This window comes from Parasteatoda tepidariorum, chromosome 8 (genome assembly GCF_982258835.1).
Source record: "Parasteatoda tepidariorum strain Cologne lab strain chromosome 8, Ptep-v5.0, whole genome shotgun sequence".
Lineage (NCBI taxonomy): Eukaryota > Metazoa > Arthropoda > Arachnida > Araneae > Theridiidae > Parasteatoda > Parasteatoda tepidariorum.
In genome coordinates, this window is record NC_141762.1 from 106804777 (window position 1) to 106826533 (window position 21757).

At 29.0% G+C, this 21757-nt stretch overlaps 1 protein-coding gene across 16 annotated transcripts in view; it reads left to right on the plus strand.

Annotated features, from left to right (window-relative positions):
- LOC147806647 (uncharacterized) overlaps nucleotides 1-11134 on the plus strand; it is a 74337-nt gene extending 63203 nt beyond the window's left edge. For 14 of the 16 annotated variants that reach the window (XR_015428427.1, XR_015428418.1, XR_015428423.1 and 11 more), the window contains 2 exons: nucleotides 4592-4715; nucleotides 7711-11134. Coding sequence is in view for 1 of the 16 variants with exons in the window: in XM_087149211.1 (XP_087005337.1) it covers nucleotides 7711-7720 (10 nt within the window). In the remaining 15 variants the exon portion in view is untranslated. The remainder of the gene's footprint in view (nucleotides 1-4591; nucleotides 4716-7710) is intronic. The other 2 variants (XR_015428430.1, XM_087149211.1) reach the window with 1 other exon arrangement.
- Nucleotides 11135-21757: the final 10623 nt, after the last annotated feature.

A 21757-nucleotide genomic window follows, 5' to 3' on the forward strand; every position in this document is an offset into this window, starting at 1 on the left:
CCTGAGAGTTATCATGCAGTGAAATCGGGTCATAATGCGGAAAAAAACCCTTTTGTTCGCGAGTGAAATAGATTTTTCTTTGAATCAATTTTTATATGCATGAAGAGTTCTTTTTCGTGGTCTTAATTTATTTAATTATAAATATCTATATTATACATTATAAACATCAATATTTTAATTTATAAATATTTGTAACATTGCTGAAAATTTAATATCTCATCGAAAGATAATAAATCTTAGGAAAGAACATAAATAGTTGTAATGTCATATTTTTGTAGACAGGTCTCTTCAGTCTAAATTATTAGTGAATGGATTTGAGTCATAGCCGATGGAAAAGAAAATATAGGAAATTTAATTTGATATTAACTCTTTGAATGAATTATTTTATTTTCATCTTTTTGATCTATCGACTTATGAAAAATACCGGTCACTTCAATAAATGATAAATATTTTTTCCCTTTATTCAGCAGAGTCATTTATTTATTATTGTTATTTTTATCATTGATAATAATAATGAAATAAGAAAGCAAGGTAAATGAGGATAATTTTGCCCTAACTCCCAGCTAATTTGAAAGATCCTCTCTTGTTAAGAAAGTAAGATCATTTCGATTGAAAATTATGTTATGAAATAAATTCTTCTTATTTTATAAATTTTTAAGATTTCGTAAAAAATTATAAACTATAATAACTTTGTTAATTATTTAAAAATAAATATACAAAATTTTTTTAATTAATTTTCAAAATAGTATATAATAGTTTATATCATTCCTTTAAAAAATATTCTATGCGTCAACCGAACTCTAAATTTAAAACACTATTCCTAGTACATTTATCCCTTGAACTCTTAGTTAGAATCTAATATGCGTTCTAAATATCTAACAAAATTTTTCTTCAACTTCCTTTATGTCTTTTTAAAATAGTTCCAAAAACGCGAAAACTCATAAATATTTCAGTTAATGTGCTTCAGTTGCAAATGATTATCATATAACAATCGGACTCATTTCTTTTATTTTGCTGCAAATTTCATGAAAAGTAAGCACTTTATCGAAACTGCGTAGCATATATAATTTTTTTCCCTAGCATTTTTACATTTTTTTTAAAAAACATAGTCATTCACAATTGACTTCAACTTACTCAAGTGTAGAATTGTGATTTGTAGAATTTTATTGTTCAAAAATTTAGCTTCAATCTTATAAAAAGATACAAAACTGAGATATTGAAAGAATTTCTAGAAACTACAACTGAAAGTTAAACTGTGTGTAGAAAGAGGGAAAGAAACATGAAAATTGCCACAGAAGGAAAATGGTTTTCTTAAGAAAATTAAAAATAGCGTTTATGATTTCAATTTCTTAAACATAGAAAATACATTAGTAATTATAAATTATATATTTATAAATGTGACATTTAAAATATTTATGTATACAAAAGTATAAATACTCTTCGGTAGTATTAAGTATATATATTTCTATTCGGAAATGCAGATATTTATTTAAAATCATGTAAGAAATTTTTTTTTAAACTGCAGGAATTATAATCAAAATTTTAAAATTCTAATAACTATATTTATAACACGAATTTAAAACAAAACCTAAAAAAAACTATTTATTTGAGTTTATGTAAAATATATTGCTTTGATATTTTATTTCAATTTGATTTAATTTACTTAAAAGAGCTCTTTTCGATTCTGATTATTCCATATTTTTTTTATATACAATTGAAAATATTCGTTAAATTATATTTGTAATAAAGAAATTAATTTATTCAAAATATAACTCACAAGTAGAACGAAAAAATTTGTACAAAAAAATAGCAACAATGAAACTGACTAAAAAAGACGTAAGAAAACGGCAGAGAAACAAAAAAGTTCCCGAACTTGGAATAGATGTTTGAAGGTAGGTGGGAAATGTAAAGAAACCTTTCTCCCCTTAACTGAAAAAGGTGAGACCTCTCGTAGTGACTAAAACAATAAAACAAATCCCACTGTAACTTGATCCTGCCTCTTAACTGAGGAGGAGATTTTTTCCCCTATTCTTACGCTGAAAGTGTCACATGCCCACCACAGGACCCCAAGATCAGATGTGACAACTGCTGTCACAGCCCCCCGGAAAAGGTTAAAGATAAACAAATTGTTACATAAAATATAAATCTACTCAACTGAATGATCCTTAGATTTTAATAGTAATTTTTAATAATTTTTGCCAGAATATTTAGTAACATTAAAGTTAATTCTTAATAACTGCTTTGGCTGGAAATAATTTTGTTAAAGTTCATCATAAAAGTATATCTGACACATTTGCTGATCTAATAGCGGAATTTAAAAACTAGTTGTAATAATTACTTCTTATTTACTTTTCCTTCTTAATATACATGAAAAAAAATTACAAATCCTAATTTCTGCACTTAATTTTACAATTCATTTTCAATGAAATGATTAAAAATGGAATGCTGATTAGTTTCATACATTAACTTTTACAATATGAATGACTTTAGCTTTTAACAACCTGAAAATGTTTTTCAAAAAACCCCGACCCAGGTTTGCAAAAATTACCTAGTACTTCTTTGGCGAGCCCTGTTAATTAATACAAATATATCAGTTCTTAAATTATAATAAAATTGTTTTTTTATTATTTTTTTATTTAATGATTTTTTTAGAAAGGTAAATAATTTGCACTGTCACTGGTGGCATATGTAGTATATTCGATGATAAACAATCATACTATTTTTAAAGTCCTTGATTTTTTTTAAAAATTGCTTAATTTTTTCAAAATATGGTCCTTAAAAATGCTTAATTTTTGCTTTGTTAAAGGAGTGGAAACCCTGCAGTAGAAGCTACAAACTTCTCCAAAATATGCACATAATCAAAAAAAGAATCTATAAAGTTTTTTTTTTTGTGTCAATAAATACCTCTGTAATGCTTCCCAATTGACCAAGGCCTGTGATGCTTTAGGTACAGACACGTTTTCTTCTAAACATTCTTCATCATCACTGCTATCAAGAAGCAATTTTTCTTTGTTTTCTTGAATGATAAGAACAATATCATGTTCTGTCAATGCTTCACATGTTCTAACATCATCGTCTGCAGCAACATGAATGGGTTGGATGTAGTCTTTACAGGGTGGCTCTTTCCGAGTGATTCATCTTTTTTTACCTGTCCCTTAAATATCTGAAACTTTTTATTTTGAAGGTGCAAAAATATTTTAAATCTCAGATTATTGTTTGAAGTATGGAAAAGTGTCTTGATCATGCGATAAAATGAGACTTGTTGCTTATTTTCACCCTCGTTAAATCGGATTACCCATTTTGTAAAATCAGTTATTTTAATCCATTGTTTCTATGGAGATTCGGAAAATATTTTTTGCATAGAAATTTTTGCTAAAACAGGATTTAAATATACAGACATTGCCCCCAACCCAATTAACGCCAGAACACATTTTCAACTTTCAAGCCATTCTGGCTGCACTTTTTGAACTCTGCGCACCCTCAAAGGACATCTCATACGGTCTCCGGAACTCGCAAAGTTTATTCTTGAAACTTATGGAAATATTTACCACTGCCATACACAAGACAACAATAAAATTGAGCAAAAATGTTTTTGATACATAAAATTATTGAATGATAAGAACGACAATGAAAAATAATTATTTTAATGCTGTTTCTCTTCATTTATCTCAGAGAAAAGAACTACTTTTTTACATTTGTAATGACAAAACTGTAATACTTCAGTGTTTTCATCAAAGAAAAAAAAAGGGTGAGAATTTCTCTTTTTTTTTCTTTGATGAAAACACTGAAGTATTACAGTTTTGTCATTACAAATGTAAAAAAGTAGTTCTTTTCTCTGAGATAAATGAAGAGAAACAGCATTAAAATAATTATTTTTCATTGTCGTTCTTAAAACATCTCAAAAACAGGGTGAGATTTCAGAAAGTTAAGTGAGATTTCTAAAAACTAAAAATACACAAATAGACTTGAAAAAAAAATAATTTCTTTTATTATAATACATTTTTAACGTCTTCTTTTTTTTAAAGCATTGAATATTTTTGCTGCATCTTCATAGAAGATTTTGCCTTTACTAGGTATTTGTCCATCTTACATTAGTGCATAAAAAATTTGAACGTCTTACAATGAAAAAACCTTACCTACGGTAAACACGTGATTGCAGAGAAATGTGTTCTGAAAGGGGTTCCGTGGTTCGGTTGTGTTCTGTTGTTCGAAAAGGTTCTGAACAATACTGGTAAATAGGAAAGCTAGATAATGGAACAAATGTTGAAAATAATGAAAGATCCAGGAAGAAAAGTGAAACGGATTTTATTCTAAATAGCGTAATTCGAAGCTTCTTCCAAAATGCGAGAAATTCGCGAATTTTGAAATTGATTTATAGAATGCGCGAATTTCTCGCAGTAATAATTTTTTTAATGCGAGAAAAGAAAAAAATATGCGAGATTCTCGCGTTCTCACGCTGTAGTGAAAACACTGTACTTTTCCCGTATATACCTGATATATTATAAGGCCATTATATATAAAATCATTATAATATTTTCATATATTCCATTGGTAATTACTGCAGAGTTGATAACTTTTGTTTTTGTCACAGGTTTGCTATAGAGTGTTGATGCTGTTATGTGTATAGTCAGCCAACCTTGGCTGTGAAAATTTTATTTGAAATGAAACATTATGGTGTACAGCCCAATGCAATAACCTATGGTTTTCAAAACAAAGTATGGTTTAAATTTTTGTTAAAGTGCTGCCTGTTTTTTGTTAAATGCCTATTTTTGTCTTTGACATTTAGTCTACTGATAAAATAAGTTTGCCTTGTTAAATTCAAAATTAGTTTGTAGTTTACAGTTGCGCAGATACCCTGAACAGAGGTACACGACCTACAACTGCTTGTTTTTCAGCCAAAAAATGGAAAAAAATATACACTCAGCAAATTAAATATAATTTCAGTAAAGCCTGGAAAAAAATAAAAATTATTTTAAACTCCAATACGTGCTAACTTAAAGCGTCGAAAGGTATAAATCTTTCAACATTTTAAATCTTTTAATAGGAAATTTTTTTTTGAAAATATTTTCGATACAGAAAATTTGGTGCCTACAGGATTATAGGGCCCATGAAGCCAACACGTAGAAACAATGCACAAACAACCAATTAAACACATAGGTATGTGAAATATGAGACTTTCATAATCATTATTAATAACTAATATTATCAAATCTAATAATATCATGATCATCATAATAATGTAACCATTAAAATATATTAACAAATCTTATACATAACAGACAATAAATACTGAATATGATTTTAATGCAAGAGTTGAGAAATTTTATTGGAGTGGTGAAGATATAAATCAAAGTAAAAATAATACAAATTAATAAAATAATGACGATGAATTCCTTGTAAAATATTGTTGTATGCTCCTAACTATCAGTACTTTTGAAAATACATTGTAATACTCAAATTTGGTACTTGTCGGCTATAGGCATGAATATTCTCGTACGCAACAATCCAAGTATTTGCCAATGTCAACTGACAAATACTGATAATTTTCTTAGTTAAAACGAATGAAATTCATTGAAGAATAAAGATTAAATTATTTATACATTTGAAAAAATGATAAAGCAACAGATAATTTTATTGAAGAAGATAAAAATTTTAATACTTTATTTGAAAATATTCCAACATAATATTTCACAAAAGTCTTAAATCAGTTAAAGAAAAAATTTATATTTTTTTAATGACACTAAGCTTCAATTAAATTAATTAAAAATTGATGTAAAATAAAAGAATTTTATTATTTTTTGTTGCTGCTACTGGGAAGTTAATTTTTTGACCAGCAGTTTTCATTCGATAAAAGATGTTTTACGTTGTATTCCTTACGAAATGAAACAGAAAAACAAACCAAAATTTTCTTCGTCCCAGAAGAAAAATCTCTCTGCAAGAACTCTGTAAAGTTCTGTGGCAATGTCGCTGTGATTCTGCCACAGGGAATGCATGTGAATGAAAACTTAGGGAAGGAAAGATTGTGCTGGTAAGGGTGGAACCAATACATTGTTAACAAGATTTCATGTATCTAACAGAAATTAAATTTTAGATTAGCGAATCTCTGAGAAAATTTTGTCGTAATATAAATTATTGATTCGCAGAAGTCTGCAAATCAATAATTTATAGTACAGTCTTAAAATTCACGAATTTCTATTAATTAGCACAGGAATCACATGTAGGATATAACCAATATTCGCCGTTTTTACTGCATATTCTGAAAATTATTTTATTATTATTATAATGACTAATAATAAAGTTACAGTTAATCAATTCAATACAATTTTTGAAAAAATTTCACATTTGCTATGTAAATGGCACATTCACAGGACCTGGCAAAGACAATTATCAGCTAAGGTTAAAGATGTATATTTACAAAATGAACTATACATAGGTTTATTATCTCTTACAAAAGCGAAATCTTTGTTCATTTTTAAATAAACTTCAGTTGTTTATACAGAAGCACAAAATTGTTGCTATACTGTTTATCTCTTATTTTGTACAAAATTATTGCTCACCACAGTTCTACAACTAGTTTCTACAGTAGGCAGTGCTCCCGCCAATCAAGCAGTTGGCTGTGAGCTCATTTATGTTGTATGTAAAGAAAATAAATGTTAAAAAATCTGTGCTACGATTAACTATTAAATGTTGTCATGTAATATCCTGTGATTGTCTTGTTCTTTAAATGCTGTTATTTATGTCTAAACTCTGATGGATTCTGCAATAGAAGTATTAAATAAAATTAATCAGACACTACCCCTCTCTTTCAGACGTAATTAACCTGACTAAATTTAAGACTTGCAAAAGAATTGAAAAATAAAAAACCGAGCAGCAAACCTGTCATAACAATAATTTATTTAATTCTGTTGCCAAATTCATAGTTCTTAATGTCACAAAAAAGTTTAATCGGTTCAGTTGTTTTGGAATCAAAGAAAATTTGGGTGCTTTAGAAAAATGAGAGTCAACTATATTCACTGAAAATTTTAAACCGATTTCGTTTTTGAACAGTTAAAAAAGTTGTTTGATTTTTACGTATTGATAAAACTTAATAGTTGAAAAAGTTTGGTGTCTAATATTTCCAACTTACTATCAATTTGATCACTACATAGCAAATTTTAAATATGGATATCCTTCTTGTTCAATTAACTCAACAATTCATTTTAAACAGTTGGTACCTATAATGTATATAAATTTCTCCCCTACTACGTAATCTATAAAGCAAAATAAATAAACCTATAGATAGGGGTAAAACAAAAACATAAGAGTAAATATTTTTGGAGAATCTAAAATAAGGAAAAATGGGAGTTCATAATTATGATTTCAAAGTTTACCCTCATCCTGCACTCAGGGGTGAAAGATCAAGTTTGTTATCCTAGACTGCTTATTTAAAATATTGCTTAAATCGTGTTGAAATGAATTTTACTTGTGTGATTATTATTTAAAACAATCCCTTATTACAGACAAAACGCAATTGCTTTTATATGCTTTAGGAAGTTCTTTTGTGTTATTTATAACTATTATTTGCTATCAATTATTTTTCATATATACTAAAGCATGTATAGCTACTTGTAATATTAAAAACAATGTAACTTTGATAATAATATTTTTAATAAATTATTTTAAATGTTTTGTGAATTATATTGCTAATTCTTAAATATATTTTAATTTCAGCTGTTGTTGATTTCTTTTAAACTGTAATGTCATATTCTCCAAGACATGACTGCAAAACGAGATCCTGGAAGAAAATGATACAGAAATGACCTGGATGAAAATAAGTTTAAATGGAAGGTGTATTATCCCATTTTTGGTTCGACTATGGTCAAAGAAAACATGAAAATGCTAAAGAAAAATTCTCATGTTTTGCTACTGCAAGATGGGAGGTTGCTGTGACCTTTCATACAGTTTCACTCTTGGCCATTCGTCATATTTATGAAAATTTATTTTCTCATGTTTTATTTAATCGTGTCTTTGTTTAAATTTCTAATTTTTTTGTAGTAATTAAATTGTAAAACTCTAAGGATTGGTGGGCAATGAATAGAAGGGGGCATAGCCTTTAATGTAGTTAAAATAAACTATGAAAAAAAAATATATATAGGCATAAAAATTGGAGTATTAAATAAAACTTACGGCGAGAGCAGCCTCGCAAAGTTGTAGGAAAGCCCTCCCTCATTAGACATGGATATCAACCAATTAGACATGGATGCCACGCGCCATTGACCACAGCCAACCAGGGGGTCTACCTTTCTGCATGTAAAATGGCTTGTGCCTACGTGTGGCTCGACAGACTCCTCGGACGGGGTCATTTAAATCTATCACTCCTTATCTCCCCATCTGCTGACCAGACGAGTGGTCCTCTCGCCGTTCAAACCCCCTTCCTCTAGCGTCCACCATGTAAAAGGGGGCGACCACAAACGATTTGTAGCTTACAAATTATCGATTTGTAATTGTGGGATATCTATTTCACTGAGGAAAGCAAAAGTTTCTAGTTGCGAGCCTGCTCTCAGCCTTAGAGAAAAGAGTGAGAAGATAGCTGGAAAAGAACTGCTTTAGAATTTTCAAGGACTAGCGAGCTAGAGTAGAACCCTCTTCTGATTTTAAAAGAAAACATTAAGAACTTATCAGCGATAGAAATTACTCGTCCATTAAATTTGTGGGAGACTCTTACAAAATTCCTTCGCTGCCATGAGGAGAAAAAGGTGACTAATTTAAGCTGTGAATTATCATTTTAAACTAGTCATTTTTCTACATCTGTTTATATGCTAGTTTTATTTTATTTATTGACTTGGAAAAATTAGGCATAAAGTCACGTTTACTATATCTGTATTTATTTTATTATTCACCACTTCAATCATTTCATTATTGACCATAGCAAGCTTATGAATTGTAAAAATATTAACAACAAAATGTCTTTTTTTCCATGTAAGGGGATAATTTACTTAGTCATTTATAATTCAGTCAAATACATTTCATTTTCATTTGCCAATTAGTAGTATAAATTGTCTTACCATATTAAGTAATGCTTTATCATTCTGTATTTATACTCATTTATATTTTGAGATTGAATAATAGTATTAGAACAAAAGATAAAATTTATATTTAGCTTATTGGTTTTGTTTAACTATTTTTTCATTATTTTATTTCAATAGCATGTTTTTCTTGTCGCACAATATATTTAATTTTTTATATATCTCAATTAATTATTAATTTTTTCTTCAAACTTCAATCTCTGTTTTTTATCCGTGCATTCTGTTAAATTGATTTTAAATAAATCTTAGTTCTGGAACTAAGTTATTATTATTTTGCAGATTTAAACTTATTTTTCTTCAATAATGTATTTTTTCATGGCATGCATATAAGTAACTAAAGTATACCATTTACTAAATAAGCAAGAAAGGTTTAAGCAATTAAAGTATATCTTGTCCTACGTTTAGGGCTCTTGATTTTAATTTTTTAAAGAAAATTTTCTCCCCAGAGAATATTGTTTTTTATTTATTTATATTTTAAAAAAGCATATTTTTTTTTTATGGGAGATGCTTGAATTCTTTTTTTCTTAAAATTTTTTTGTAAAATATTCTATAGTGAGAGAATTTGTTATCATGAGTCATATTGAGAAATTTTAAAAAGTTAGCTTTTTATTTATTTATTTGAGACATTTTTAATAATTTTTTGTGTGGCTTAGTTGTTTTAAGAAGATTTTATTAGTAAACTTTAATTCTTGAAGTAAACAAGCTCTCAAATATTTTAATATTTGTTTGATTTTATGCCTTCTTTTGATGGTGTGAAAGGTTTTCATCCTAAATTTTTCCTTAAATTGAGTGGCTTCATTCCTTTTTTTAAGAGAGTATGTTTTTTTTATAACAAGACTTAATTTATTTTTAGCAAAAATTATATGGAACACAGTGAAAGAGCGTCCGGCAACCTAATTCCATACATTTCCCCATAGAAAGGCACTGCCACGCGTGTTTCGGAAACAAGGATTGGGACCCTTGGCTAATCTTTTGCAATCAAGTTTATTCTAGTTTGATTTTCCGTAAAAAAATTAATTCAATTTTAGGTCAGAGAATGTGAATTATTTATTTCTTGTAAATATTACTTTTATTTTACAAACCTACTTAGCTAGCAGTAAAATATTTATTTTCAAAGATCATATTTTAAGTTTCATGTATTTTAAATTTGTTTTATTTGTAACCTATTTATAATTCCTGATTCCTCTTTTTTTATTTTAGCATTTCTTACCTTCAGTCACCATACATAATTACATAAATGAAATTAATTTATAAGGAATTTTGCATACTTCGCTCTATTTTATTTGAGTGATTCTATATATTCTTAAACCCTTTTACTGCTGTTGCCATCAGACTCTATAATGTTTTCGTATTTTTGAACTTTTTGTATTTTATATATTTTTCTGTTTTCTTGATTTTAATAAACATTTACCCGTATGCCCTAAATTGGGGCAGGTCGGGGTAAATATTTCATATTCTTAAACCCTGTATTATATGTTTATTGACGAATGTAAGTTACTCAAAATTTTCACAAGAACCAACTTTCAAAATGTGTAATTCTGAAGTATCATACCATGACATGACATATCATTAAATTTCCACCATTATTCAACTGTATCACAACTTATGTTGGGATTGGCTTTTCACCAGAAAATTAATTCTTGAAAGCATTGATAGCTCAATTAAAGATATAAAAACTAATTTACTTTCATTTTTTATGATTTAAAATTTATTGTGAATATATAATGTTAAAAATCATGTTAAAATGAGAAAAACTAAAACAAAACTTGACATGTAATAAATTTTTTGCACCATAAGAAATATTCTAAGACAATGATTGACAAAACACGAGAGTATTGACCTGTAGTTGAGATGACCTCTAATTGAGAGTATTGACCTGTAGTGCACATATAAAAGAAGTATTTAAATAATTTCTGGAATTAAGCTGTACTCCATGCTACACAATTTATTTTCTCATTTTAAAATGTGCTGAAAATTTGTGATTCGTTTATTTTGTTCAGCTTACTTAGTATGTTACCTAATGTATCTCTTATCTTTCATGAAATAAATACTTATAAATAGCAAACCACTATTTGGGCTTTATTTTTTTAAACTGTGTCTTTAATTTTGCTCAATGCATATTAAGTCTAATGAGTGTTCACATAAATTACTTTATATGAAATATTTATTTATACATTTTAAGAAAAATGATGTAGAGAGAATTTCCAAATTTCTGAAAAAATGAATTTATAAATCTTAAAACATTTGCATTACAGCTTTTTCTGGAGCCTGTAGTGTGAGGACTAATTAGTATATATTTGTGCTGGTTTTCGCGATGGAAGCATGTAACAAATTAAATAATTTGCTTTTAACAAAACAAAGTCGCTTTTGTTTTTCATAAACCAGGAAATCCCTCATAGGCGAGAGTGTTCATAAATTAGTCAATTTTCAGTTAGTTTTGTAATATTTTTGATTTGATTTCTTTAGCTCAAAATTTTATGCTTATTTTGTATATTTGGTTACCTGAAAAATTTATAAAAACTGAATTAGAAAATGCTTACTGTGAATAATAGATAAACAAAAATAGAAATTTAGCCCATTCAATTCCAACACATGAGGTTGAATGTGCCATTGATAGTTATGAATGGGCCACATGAAATTCTGTTGAAAAGTAAGTATTGACTAAATATAACAGATAATGATTTATCAAAATTAATTTTACATCTGTTAAAATTTATATCCTTGGTCTGTCTTTGACTTAAAAACACTGTCCATCTGAAACAAAAACTTATTTTAATTAAATTTCAAGTAATCAATTTCTAATAAACTATTATTCTGAAGAATTTATCATCAGGCAGCATTTTTCTTTAGAAATGAATATAAATTATGCCTTTTGAACTGCCATTTAATCTAAAATCTTTAACAGCCATTTTAATAGTTTCATACATCAAAAAAAAAAAAAGAATTCTAAATAGGAAAAAAAGCAAGCAAAATTGGGAAAATAATCTTCATAATCAGAGGTCCATTCAGTCGAATGTATACTTTTTGTATATGTATTCAGAATTCTGAAGATCATTTAAATTCAAACACTGATACATTTAAAGTTAGTCTACTAAAGGTTTTCTAGTTGTCATTAAATAACAGATATTTTTTAGGTAGTATTTTGTTGGCAGAAAAAAAAATGAAGTCACAAATTTTTCACATTTGATGTGTTCGACAAAGCAAGTAACTCCACTTATCGGTAGCATTTAAATTTATTTCATTTAAATAAAAATACTTTTTCATATGTTATTAGTGGCCAATTCATTACCACACTCCCCAATTTTTTATGTATATTAATTGTCACTTCAAAAGTGATATCTTGGCAACAAAAAAAAACAGTGATTCAAAAAAATATATTTTGTTACATTTATATACAAAGTGTTTTTCATCAAATATTTAAATGCTTATATAAAAAATAATCTTTGTTTTATGAAAACAGATTTTAAGAATAACAGGTTTAAATTTAGAAAACTATTTTCAATTGAAATCACAAAACAGAAGCAGATTACATTAGTCTAATAATAAATTTGTAGCAAGTAATATGTATGCATATACATATAGCATATACAGATGTGCAAAAAAACTACATTTTTGTATTTAATTACAACTACTTTATTATAAATATAGTTAACTACAACCACTTATTTTTAAAAAATATAGCGATTACTTTCCTATCTTTAGAAGACGGACTTTGTTGGAGAACTTAAATCACACACGCGTTGAAAATGGTTTTGAATAAGGAAATTGTTTATTTAAGCATGAATTATTATAAAATATTTATTCATGTTTACACGAGCGAGTATGTAATTCTAAGCCATTTTTAGCAAATTATTTTAACCTTCAACTTCATGTATTTCTCAACAGTATTTAAGAAACACTAAAAAATCATAAATTTTTTTAATTTTTGATAAGTGTTTAATGCTTTTTTATTTACTCTAAAATACAAAGTGATTCAAAAATTACACAGAATTTATATATTCCCTTCTATTGAATTAACATCAATGCTTCAGAAATGTACATTCACATATAATTTTTAACACAACAATAATTTTATTTTTAAAAGTGAGACAAAAATAATTATGCATTAAATAGAAATAATTTTTTATTTAGAAATAAATTCAACATGATGTTCTCAATTCAACAACAAGAAACTCTTCAACATAGGAATTCAAATTAGCATTTGGTGGATGTATAATGTCAAGGAGAAAAATATTTTTCTGACATAACAAGGTTTTCAACATATTGAGTGTATACTGTAATACACAATTCTCATTGCATCTTGATATATTGAAGTAAAAGCTTAATCTTTAATTAGAAAATAATCTTTGATTGTTGAATAATTTTCCTTCTATGCATTTTTTAAGAGATATGTCTTAACAAAACAAAAATAAATGATATAAAAGTTGAATTTTTTTCATAAGAATTTGAAAAATCAACAATCCTGCTCATAAGTCAAACCTTTTAAAAAGGTAGACATTTCTTTATATTGCGGACAATTTTAGTTGCAATAACCAGATATTATAATAATAATTTTTATTTTTATCCAACTTTTATCTGATGTAGAAAATTCTTCATTGATGATACCACTACAATTCATTTATCAGTAAAAAGAATTGTGACAATTTATTTCAAGTTTCCAGCCAACATTAGTTTCTATAAGTACGTCTTAGTATAAAACAGGAACAGGACCTAGAATAACACAACAATAAAACAACATATTAATACATAACTAGTAATCAATAAAAACGCTATCTAAATTAATTTGATTTAAATTGTTCGATTTTAAATATCAATGAAATTTTCTTTCAAACAACTAAGCTTGATAAAAAAAAAACTTGTTTAAAGAATGAGAAAATAGATGTATAGTTTTTTTTTAATTGGGAGCAGAAAATTGTTTTAATCATTTATGTACTTCAATATCAAATTTATTTTCGAAGGGATAGCATAGAGCAATTTTAAACTATAGCTATATCTGATAATGGATATAAAGAACATATAGCCATTATTTTATGCAACTCGTTAAACCTATTTATTAAATAGAAAGATCTAATGGAAAAAATATACATGCTTCAAATTGTCTGATCCAACTTTATAAAAAAAATTTTTGTCTTATTTTATACTTTTTACATATGCTGTACTCTTACTTACCACTAAAAAATAAATAAAAAGGTAAAAATAAAAATTATCAAAAGAAAATGTATCTCATTTATTTATCATTTCTTGAACATACATATTATGGGAAAGCTGCTATTTTATAGAATATCTATCCAAGGTACTTAATTCACTTTATATACAAGCTTACTACTATTTCACTGCAACTGTTAAAGTTTAAATAAATTTCAATTTAGAATTTAATGCTACTGTATTTAATTAAAAACTTCTTAAATTTAGAAAATATGTCCAAAAGTACGTTAGTAGAAGTTATTTGATTTAAATACTGATAAGTATTGAACAATAGAAGCTAGCACTTGACTTGAAGAAAAGCCGCAGTTTTGTGAAACATAACTTTTATTGAAGAACACAACGATTTTGTGTCACTTTGATGATTGTTCTCTCTCAAAAAATTAAATATTGTACCCTCTTTCCCTGCCTAAGACCTGTTTTTATCCTTCCTCTCGGCAACGACGTTAGATATATGTTACGGTGAATGACCGAAGTCTCGAAAATGTCAACATTCACCGGTGAATGTCAACAATCACATAGTCGCTTTGGTGAATGTCCGAAATATTTATTACATTCGATTTGATATGAATTTATTCGTGGATATAATTACATTTATTCGATATTTTAATACTTACTGACGATAGATCAGAAGAAACATCACTGTTTGGAGTATCGGACCATACATTTACATTTGCCCGGTATACCCAACACTGATGTTTTTTTAAGGTTAAGTGCCACTGCCCGGTATACCCGACACTGATGTTTTTTTAAGGTCAAGTACCATTGCCCGGTATATATTTGACCGATACTCCAAACACTGATGTTTCTTCTAATCTATCGTCAGTAAGTACAGAATAAATATAAATATATCAAATAAATATAATAATATCAACGAATAAATTATTATAAAATTGGATATAACAAATATTTCGGACATTCACCAAAGCGACTATGTGATTGTTGACATACACCGGTGAGGGTCCGAATGTACAAGAATGTAACGAAATATTCGATCTTTCATCTGCGTATTTGGTGTTTGTCGACATTCACCGGTGAAAGTCAACAACCACCTATTTCGGTCATTCGCCGTAACATATATAAAAGAGTGCATCAAATTGACACATAAAAAAAAAGAAAGAGCCAGAACAGATTTACAAAGACATATTGTTAGCTCAAAAGACATAATATAAAATTTATCATTTAATTCAGTCAATTGAGCATAAAAATATTATACAATCGTATAAACTTAAAATACAATATTCTCTTAATCTTTAAAGACATTCTAATTTATGAAATTTGAAACACAAGAAAGATTTTTTTTTTAAATGTAGCTGACTCAATTTTAGTCTTTAAGATGACTTTGAATGCTGTGCAAGACATTCCAAAGATTAATATTTTTCAGAAATATTATTTCAATGCCCACCACTTTTGGCAACATATGGCACGTGACAGGCACTATTGTTTATTTCTGTTTTGTGGGTCCCATTAAGGTGAATCAACGTCACCCCTAAAAGGACAGATAGATTTCATCAATGCACAAAGCGGGATTCGAACCCAGTACCTTCCAGGTACAAGACCAATTACAGCGTGGTCAACACTTTAAAAAACATAAAACACCATATTTGAAATAATTTATAAACACAGAAACTGTTCTACACGAACAGTTTCTGTGTTAATAAACTCGATTAAAAGCACAATAAAATTGGACATATATCCAAATTTTAGTACAGTTAGTAATTTGAGTACAAAAAAATTATTTTTATTTATAGGATCCATTAATATATCGAAAAACATATTCAATAAATAATATAATGTAAAATAAACAAAAGAAAAAAAATAAAAAGTTTTAAAAATTGGCCATAGCCGGGGTTCGAACCCACACCCCCTCGCTTATGGCGTAAGTCACTAGCACACGGTCTTAGCCGCTGGACCACGTTTATACGGGGGATCGTGCCACTACATAGCTTCAAGTATCCTCTCCCGGTTAGTTAAAAAAAGACTTAAGGAGCCTTTGCAGCCCCCCCCCCCTAATTGGTATATAAAAATTCGGCTCATCGAAGACAAATTTCGATCCTAGTTTGAAATTTATAGCTTAATATTAAACGGAGTTAGATGGACTTAAAATTTGAACCTTATTCCCGCCATTTTATTTTATTTTTTATTCCATTATTCCTTCTTTCACCCAGAAAGACACTTGATTTAAAACACAGAACACATTTCGCTTGCTAAACTATAGTGAAAATATTGCAAAAGAAATTTAAAAAGATAATATAATAAAAATAAACTAATTTTCCGGGATTTTTCGAGTTTTTAAGCATTATTTGAAATTTCCCGAATAAAAAAAATTATTATTATTTATAGGATCCTTTAATATAACGAAAAACACATTAAATAAATAATATAATGTAAAATAAACTAAAGAAAAAATAAAGAAAGTTTAAAAGTTAGCCTCAACCGGGAAGAAAAGAAAAAAATACAAAAAATTTTAAAAATTAAGCTCTGCTGGGGATCGAACCCGCACCCCATCGCTTCAGGCGGAAGTCACTAGCACGCGGTCTTAGCCGTTGAACCACGTTTACACGAAGATCGGGCTACTACATCGCTTCAAGTACCCTTCCCCGGAGAGCTAAACAAAAGACTTAAGGGGCGTTTGCAGCCCCCCTAGTAGGTCTATAAAAATTTTCCTTTCTAGGGTGGTTATGCTCATAGAGGCCAATTTTCAGTCCGAGTTCGAAATTTATATAATAAAGGGAGTTAGATGGACTTAAAATTTGAACCTTTTTCCCGCCATTTTATTTTATTTTTTATTCTATTATGCGTTCTTTAACCATGAAAGACACTTGATTTTAAGCATAGAACACATTTCGAATGCTAAACTATCGTGAAAATATTGTAAAAGGAATAAAAAAATATTATATATAAATAAACTAATTTTCCTCGATTTTTCGAGTTTGTAAGCATTATTTGAAATTTCCCAAATAAAAAAAATTATTTTTATGTATAGGATTCTTTAATATATCGAAAAAGACTTTAAATAAATAATATATAGTAAAAAAAAACAGAAGAAAAAAATATAAAAAATTTTAAAAATTAACCTCTGCTGGGGATCGAACCCGCAACCCCATCGCTAACGGCGGAAGTCACTAGCACGCGGTCTTAGCCGTTGAACCACGTTTACACGAAGATCGGGCTACTACATCGCTTCAAGTACCCTTTCCCGGTGAGCTAAAGAAAAGACTTAAGGGGCGTTTGGAGCCCCCCTAATAGGTCTATAAAAATTTTCCTTTGTAGGGTGGTTATGCTCATAGAGGCCAATTTTCAGTCCGAGTTCGAAATTTATAGCTTAATAATAAAGGGAGTTAGATGGACTTAAAATTTGAACCTTTTTCCCGCCATTTTATTTTATTTTTTATTTTATTATGCGTTCTTTCACCATGAAAGACACTTGATTTTAAGCCTAGAACACATTTCGAATGCTAAACTATCGTGAAAATATTCTAAAAGGAATAAAAAAATATTATAATGTAAATAAGCAAATTTTCCCGGATTTTTCGAGTTTGTAAGCATTATTTGAAATTTCCCAAATAAAAAAAATTATTTTTATGTATAGGATTCTTTAATATATCGAAAAACACATTAAATAAGTAATATATAGTAAAAAAAAAAAAAAAAAAAACAAAAGAAAACAATTTAAAAATTTTTAAAAATTATCCTCTGCTGAGTATCGAACCCACAACCCCATCGCTTGAGGCGAAAGTCACTAGCACGCGGTCTTAGCCGTTGTACCACGTTTACACCGAGATCAGGCAACTACATAGCTTCTAGAACCCTCTCCCGGTTAGCTAAAGAAATACTTGAGGGGCTTTTGTGGCCCCCTTATGAGGTCTATAAAAAATTTTCTTGGTAGGGTGGTTTTGCTCATAGGGGCCAACTTTCCGCCCGAGTTTGAAAATTATAGCTTAATATAAAAGGGAGTTAGACGGGCTTGAAATTTGAGCCTTTTTCCCGCCATTTTATTTTGTTTTATTATTTATTCCTTTATGCGTTCTTTCACCAAGAAAGACGCTTGATTTTAAACATAGAAAATTTGTCAGATGCTAAACTTTCGTGAAAATATTGTAAAAGAAGTAAAAAAAAATTATAATATAAATAAGCTAATTTTAAGGGATTTTTCCAGTTTTTAAGCTGTATTTGAAATTTGTCGAATAAAAAAAATTATTTTTTGCATGTAGGATCCTTTAATGTATCGAAAAACACATTAAACAAATTATATAATGTAAAAAAAACAAAAGAAAAAAATATAAAAAATTTTAAAAATTGACCTCAGCCGTGGTTCGAACCTGCACCCCCTCGCTTAAGGCGAAAGTCGCTAGCACGCGGTCTTAGCCGTTGTACCACGTTTACACGAAGATCGGGCTACTACATCGCTTCAAGTACCCTTCCCCGGAGAGCTAAACAAAAGACTTAAGGGGCGTTTGCAGCCCCCCTAGTAGGTCTATAAAAATTTTCCTTTCTAGGGTGGTTATGCTCATAGAGGCCAATTTTCAGTCCGAGTTCGAAATTTATATAATAAAGGGAGTTAGATGGACTTAAAATTTGAACCTTTTTCCCGCCATTTTATTTTATTTTTTATTCTATTATGCGTTCTTTAACCATGAAAGACACTTGATTTTAAGCATAGAACACATTTCGAATGCTAAACTATCGTGAAAATATTGTAAAAGGAATAAAAAAATATTATATATAAATAAACTAATTTTCCTCGATTTTTCGAGTTTGTAAGCATTATTTGAAATTTCCCAAATAAAAAAAATTATTTTTATGTATAGGATTCTTTAATATATCGAAAAAGACTTTAAATAAATAATATATAGTAAAAAAAAACAGAAGAAAAAAATATAAAAAATTTTAAAAATTAACCTCTGCTGGGGATCGAACCCGCAACCCCATCGCTAACGGCGGAAGTCACTAGCACGCGGTCTTAGCCGTTGAACCACGTTTACACGAAGATCGGGCTACTACATCGCTACCGCTCACCGGGAAAGTACCCTTTCCCGGTGAGCTAAAGAAAAGACTTAAGGGGCGTTTGGAGCCCCCCTAATAGGTCTATAAAAATTTTCCTTTGTAGGGTGGTTATGCTCATAGAGGCCAATTTTCAGTCCGAGTTCGAAATTTATAGCTTAATAATAAAGGGAGTTAGATGGACTTAAAATTTGAACCTTTTTCCCGCCATTTTATTTTATTTTTTATTTTATTATGCGTTCTTTCACCATGAAAGACACTTGATTTTAAGCCTAGAACACATTTCGAATGCTAAACTATCGTGAAAATATTCTAAAAGGAATAAAAAAATATTATAATGTAAATAAGCAAATTTTCCCGGATTTTTCGAGTTTGTAAGCATTATTTGAAATTTCCCAAATAAAAAAAATTATTTTTATGTATAGGATTCTTTAATATATCGAAAAACACATTAAATAAGTAATATATAGTAAAAAAAAAAAAAAAAAAAACAAAAGAAAACAATTTAAAAATTTTTAAAAATTATCCTCTGCTGAGTATCGAACCCACAACCCCATCGCTTGAGGCGAAAGTCACTAGCACGCGGTCTTAGCCGTTGTACCACGTTTACACCGAGATCAGGCAACTACATAGCTTCTAGAACCCTCTCCCGGTTAGCTAAAGAAATACTTGAGGGGCTTTTGTGGCCCCCTTATGAGGTCTATAAAAAATTTTCTTGGTAGGGTGGTTTTGCTCATAGGGGCCAACTTTCCGCCCGAGTTTGAAAATTATAGCTTAATATAAAAGGGAGTTAGACGGGCTTGAAATTTGAGCCTTTTTCCCGCCATTTTATTTTGTTTTATTATTTATTCCTTTATGCGTTCTTTCACCAAGAAAGACGCTTGATTTTAAACATAGAAAATTTGTCAGATGCTAAACTTTCGTGAAAATATTGTAAAAGAAGTAAAAAAAAATTATAATATAAATAAGCTAATTTTAAGGGATTTTTCCAGTTTTTAAGCTGTATTTGAAATTTGTCGAATAAAAAAAATTATTTTTTGCATGTAGGATCCTTTAATGTATCGAAAAACACATTAAACAAATTATATAATGTAAAAAAAACAAAAGAAAAAAATATAAAAAATTTTAAAAATTGACCTCAGCCGTGGTTCGAACCTGCACCCCCTCGCTTAAGGCGAAAGTCGCTAGCACGCGGTCTTAGCCGTTGTACCACGTTTACACGGAGATCAGGCAACTACATAGCTTCTAGAACCCTCTCCCGGTTAGCTAAAAAAAATACTTGAGGGGCTTTTGTGGCCCCCCTATGTGGTTTATAAAATATTTTCTTGCTAGGGCGGTTTTGCTCAAAGAGGCCAACTTTCCGCCCGAGTTTGAAAATTATAGCTTAATATTAAAGGGAGTTAGACGGGCTTGAAATTGGAGCCTTTTTCCCGCCATTTTATTTTGTTTTATTATTTATTCCTTTATGCGTTCTTTCACCAAGAAAGACGCTTGATTTTAAACATAGAACATTTTTCAGATGCTAAACTTTCGTGAAAATATTGTAAAAGAAGTAAAAAAAAAATTATAATATAAATAAGCTAATTTTAAGGGATTTTTCCAGTTTTTAAGCTGTATTTGAAATTTGTCGAATAAAAAAAATTATTTTTTGCATGCAGGATCCTTTAATGTATCGAAAAACACATTAAATAAATTATATAATGTAAAAAAAAACAAAAGAAAAAAATATAAAAAATTTTAAAGATTGACCTTAGCCGTGGTTCGAACCTGCACCCCCTCGCTTAACGCGAAAGTCACTAGCACGCGGTCTTAGCCGTTGTACCACGTTTACACGGAGATCAGGCAACTACATAGCTTCTAGAACCCTCTCCCGGTTAGCTAAAAAAATACTTGAGGGGCTTTTGTGGCCCCCCTATGTGGTCTATAAAAATGTTTCTTGCTAGGGTGGTTTTGCTCATAGAGGCCAATTTTCCGCCCGAGTTTGAAAATTATAGCTTAATATTAAAGGGAGTTAGACGGGCTTGAAATTTGAGTCTTTTTTCCGCCATTTTATTTTGTTTTATTATTTATTCCTTTATGCGTTCTTTCACCAAGAAAGACGCTTGATTTTAAACATAGAACATTTTTCAGATGCTAAAATTTCGTGAAAATATTGTAAAAGAAGTTAAAAAAAATTATAATATAAATAAGCTAATTTTAAGGGATTTTTCCAGTTTTTAAGCTGTATTTGAAATTTGTCGAATAAAAAAAATTATTTTTTGGCATGTAGGATCCTTTAATGTATCGAAAAACACATTAAATAAATTATATAATGTAAAAAAAAACAAAAGAAAAAAATATAAAAAATTTTAAAGATTGACCTTAGCCGTGGTTCGAACCTGCACCCCCTCGCTTAAGGCGAAAGTCACTAGCACGCGGTCTTAGCCGTTGTACCACGTTTACACGGAGATCAGGCAACTACATAGCTTCTAGAACCCTCTCCCGGA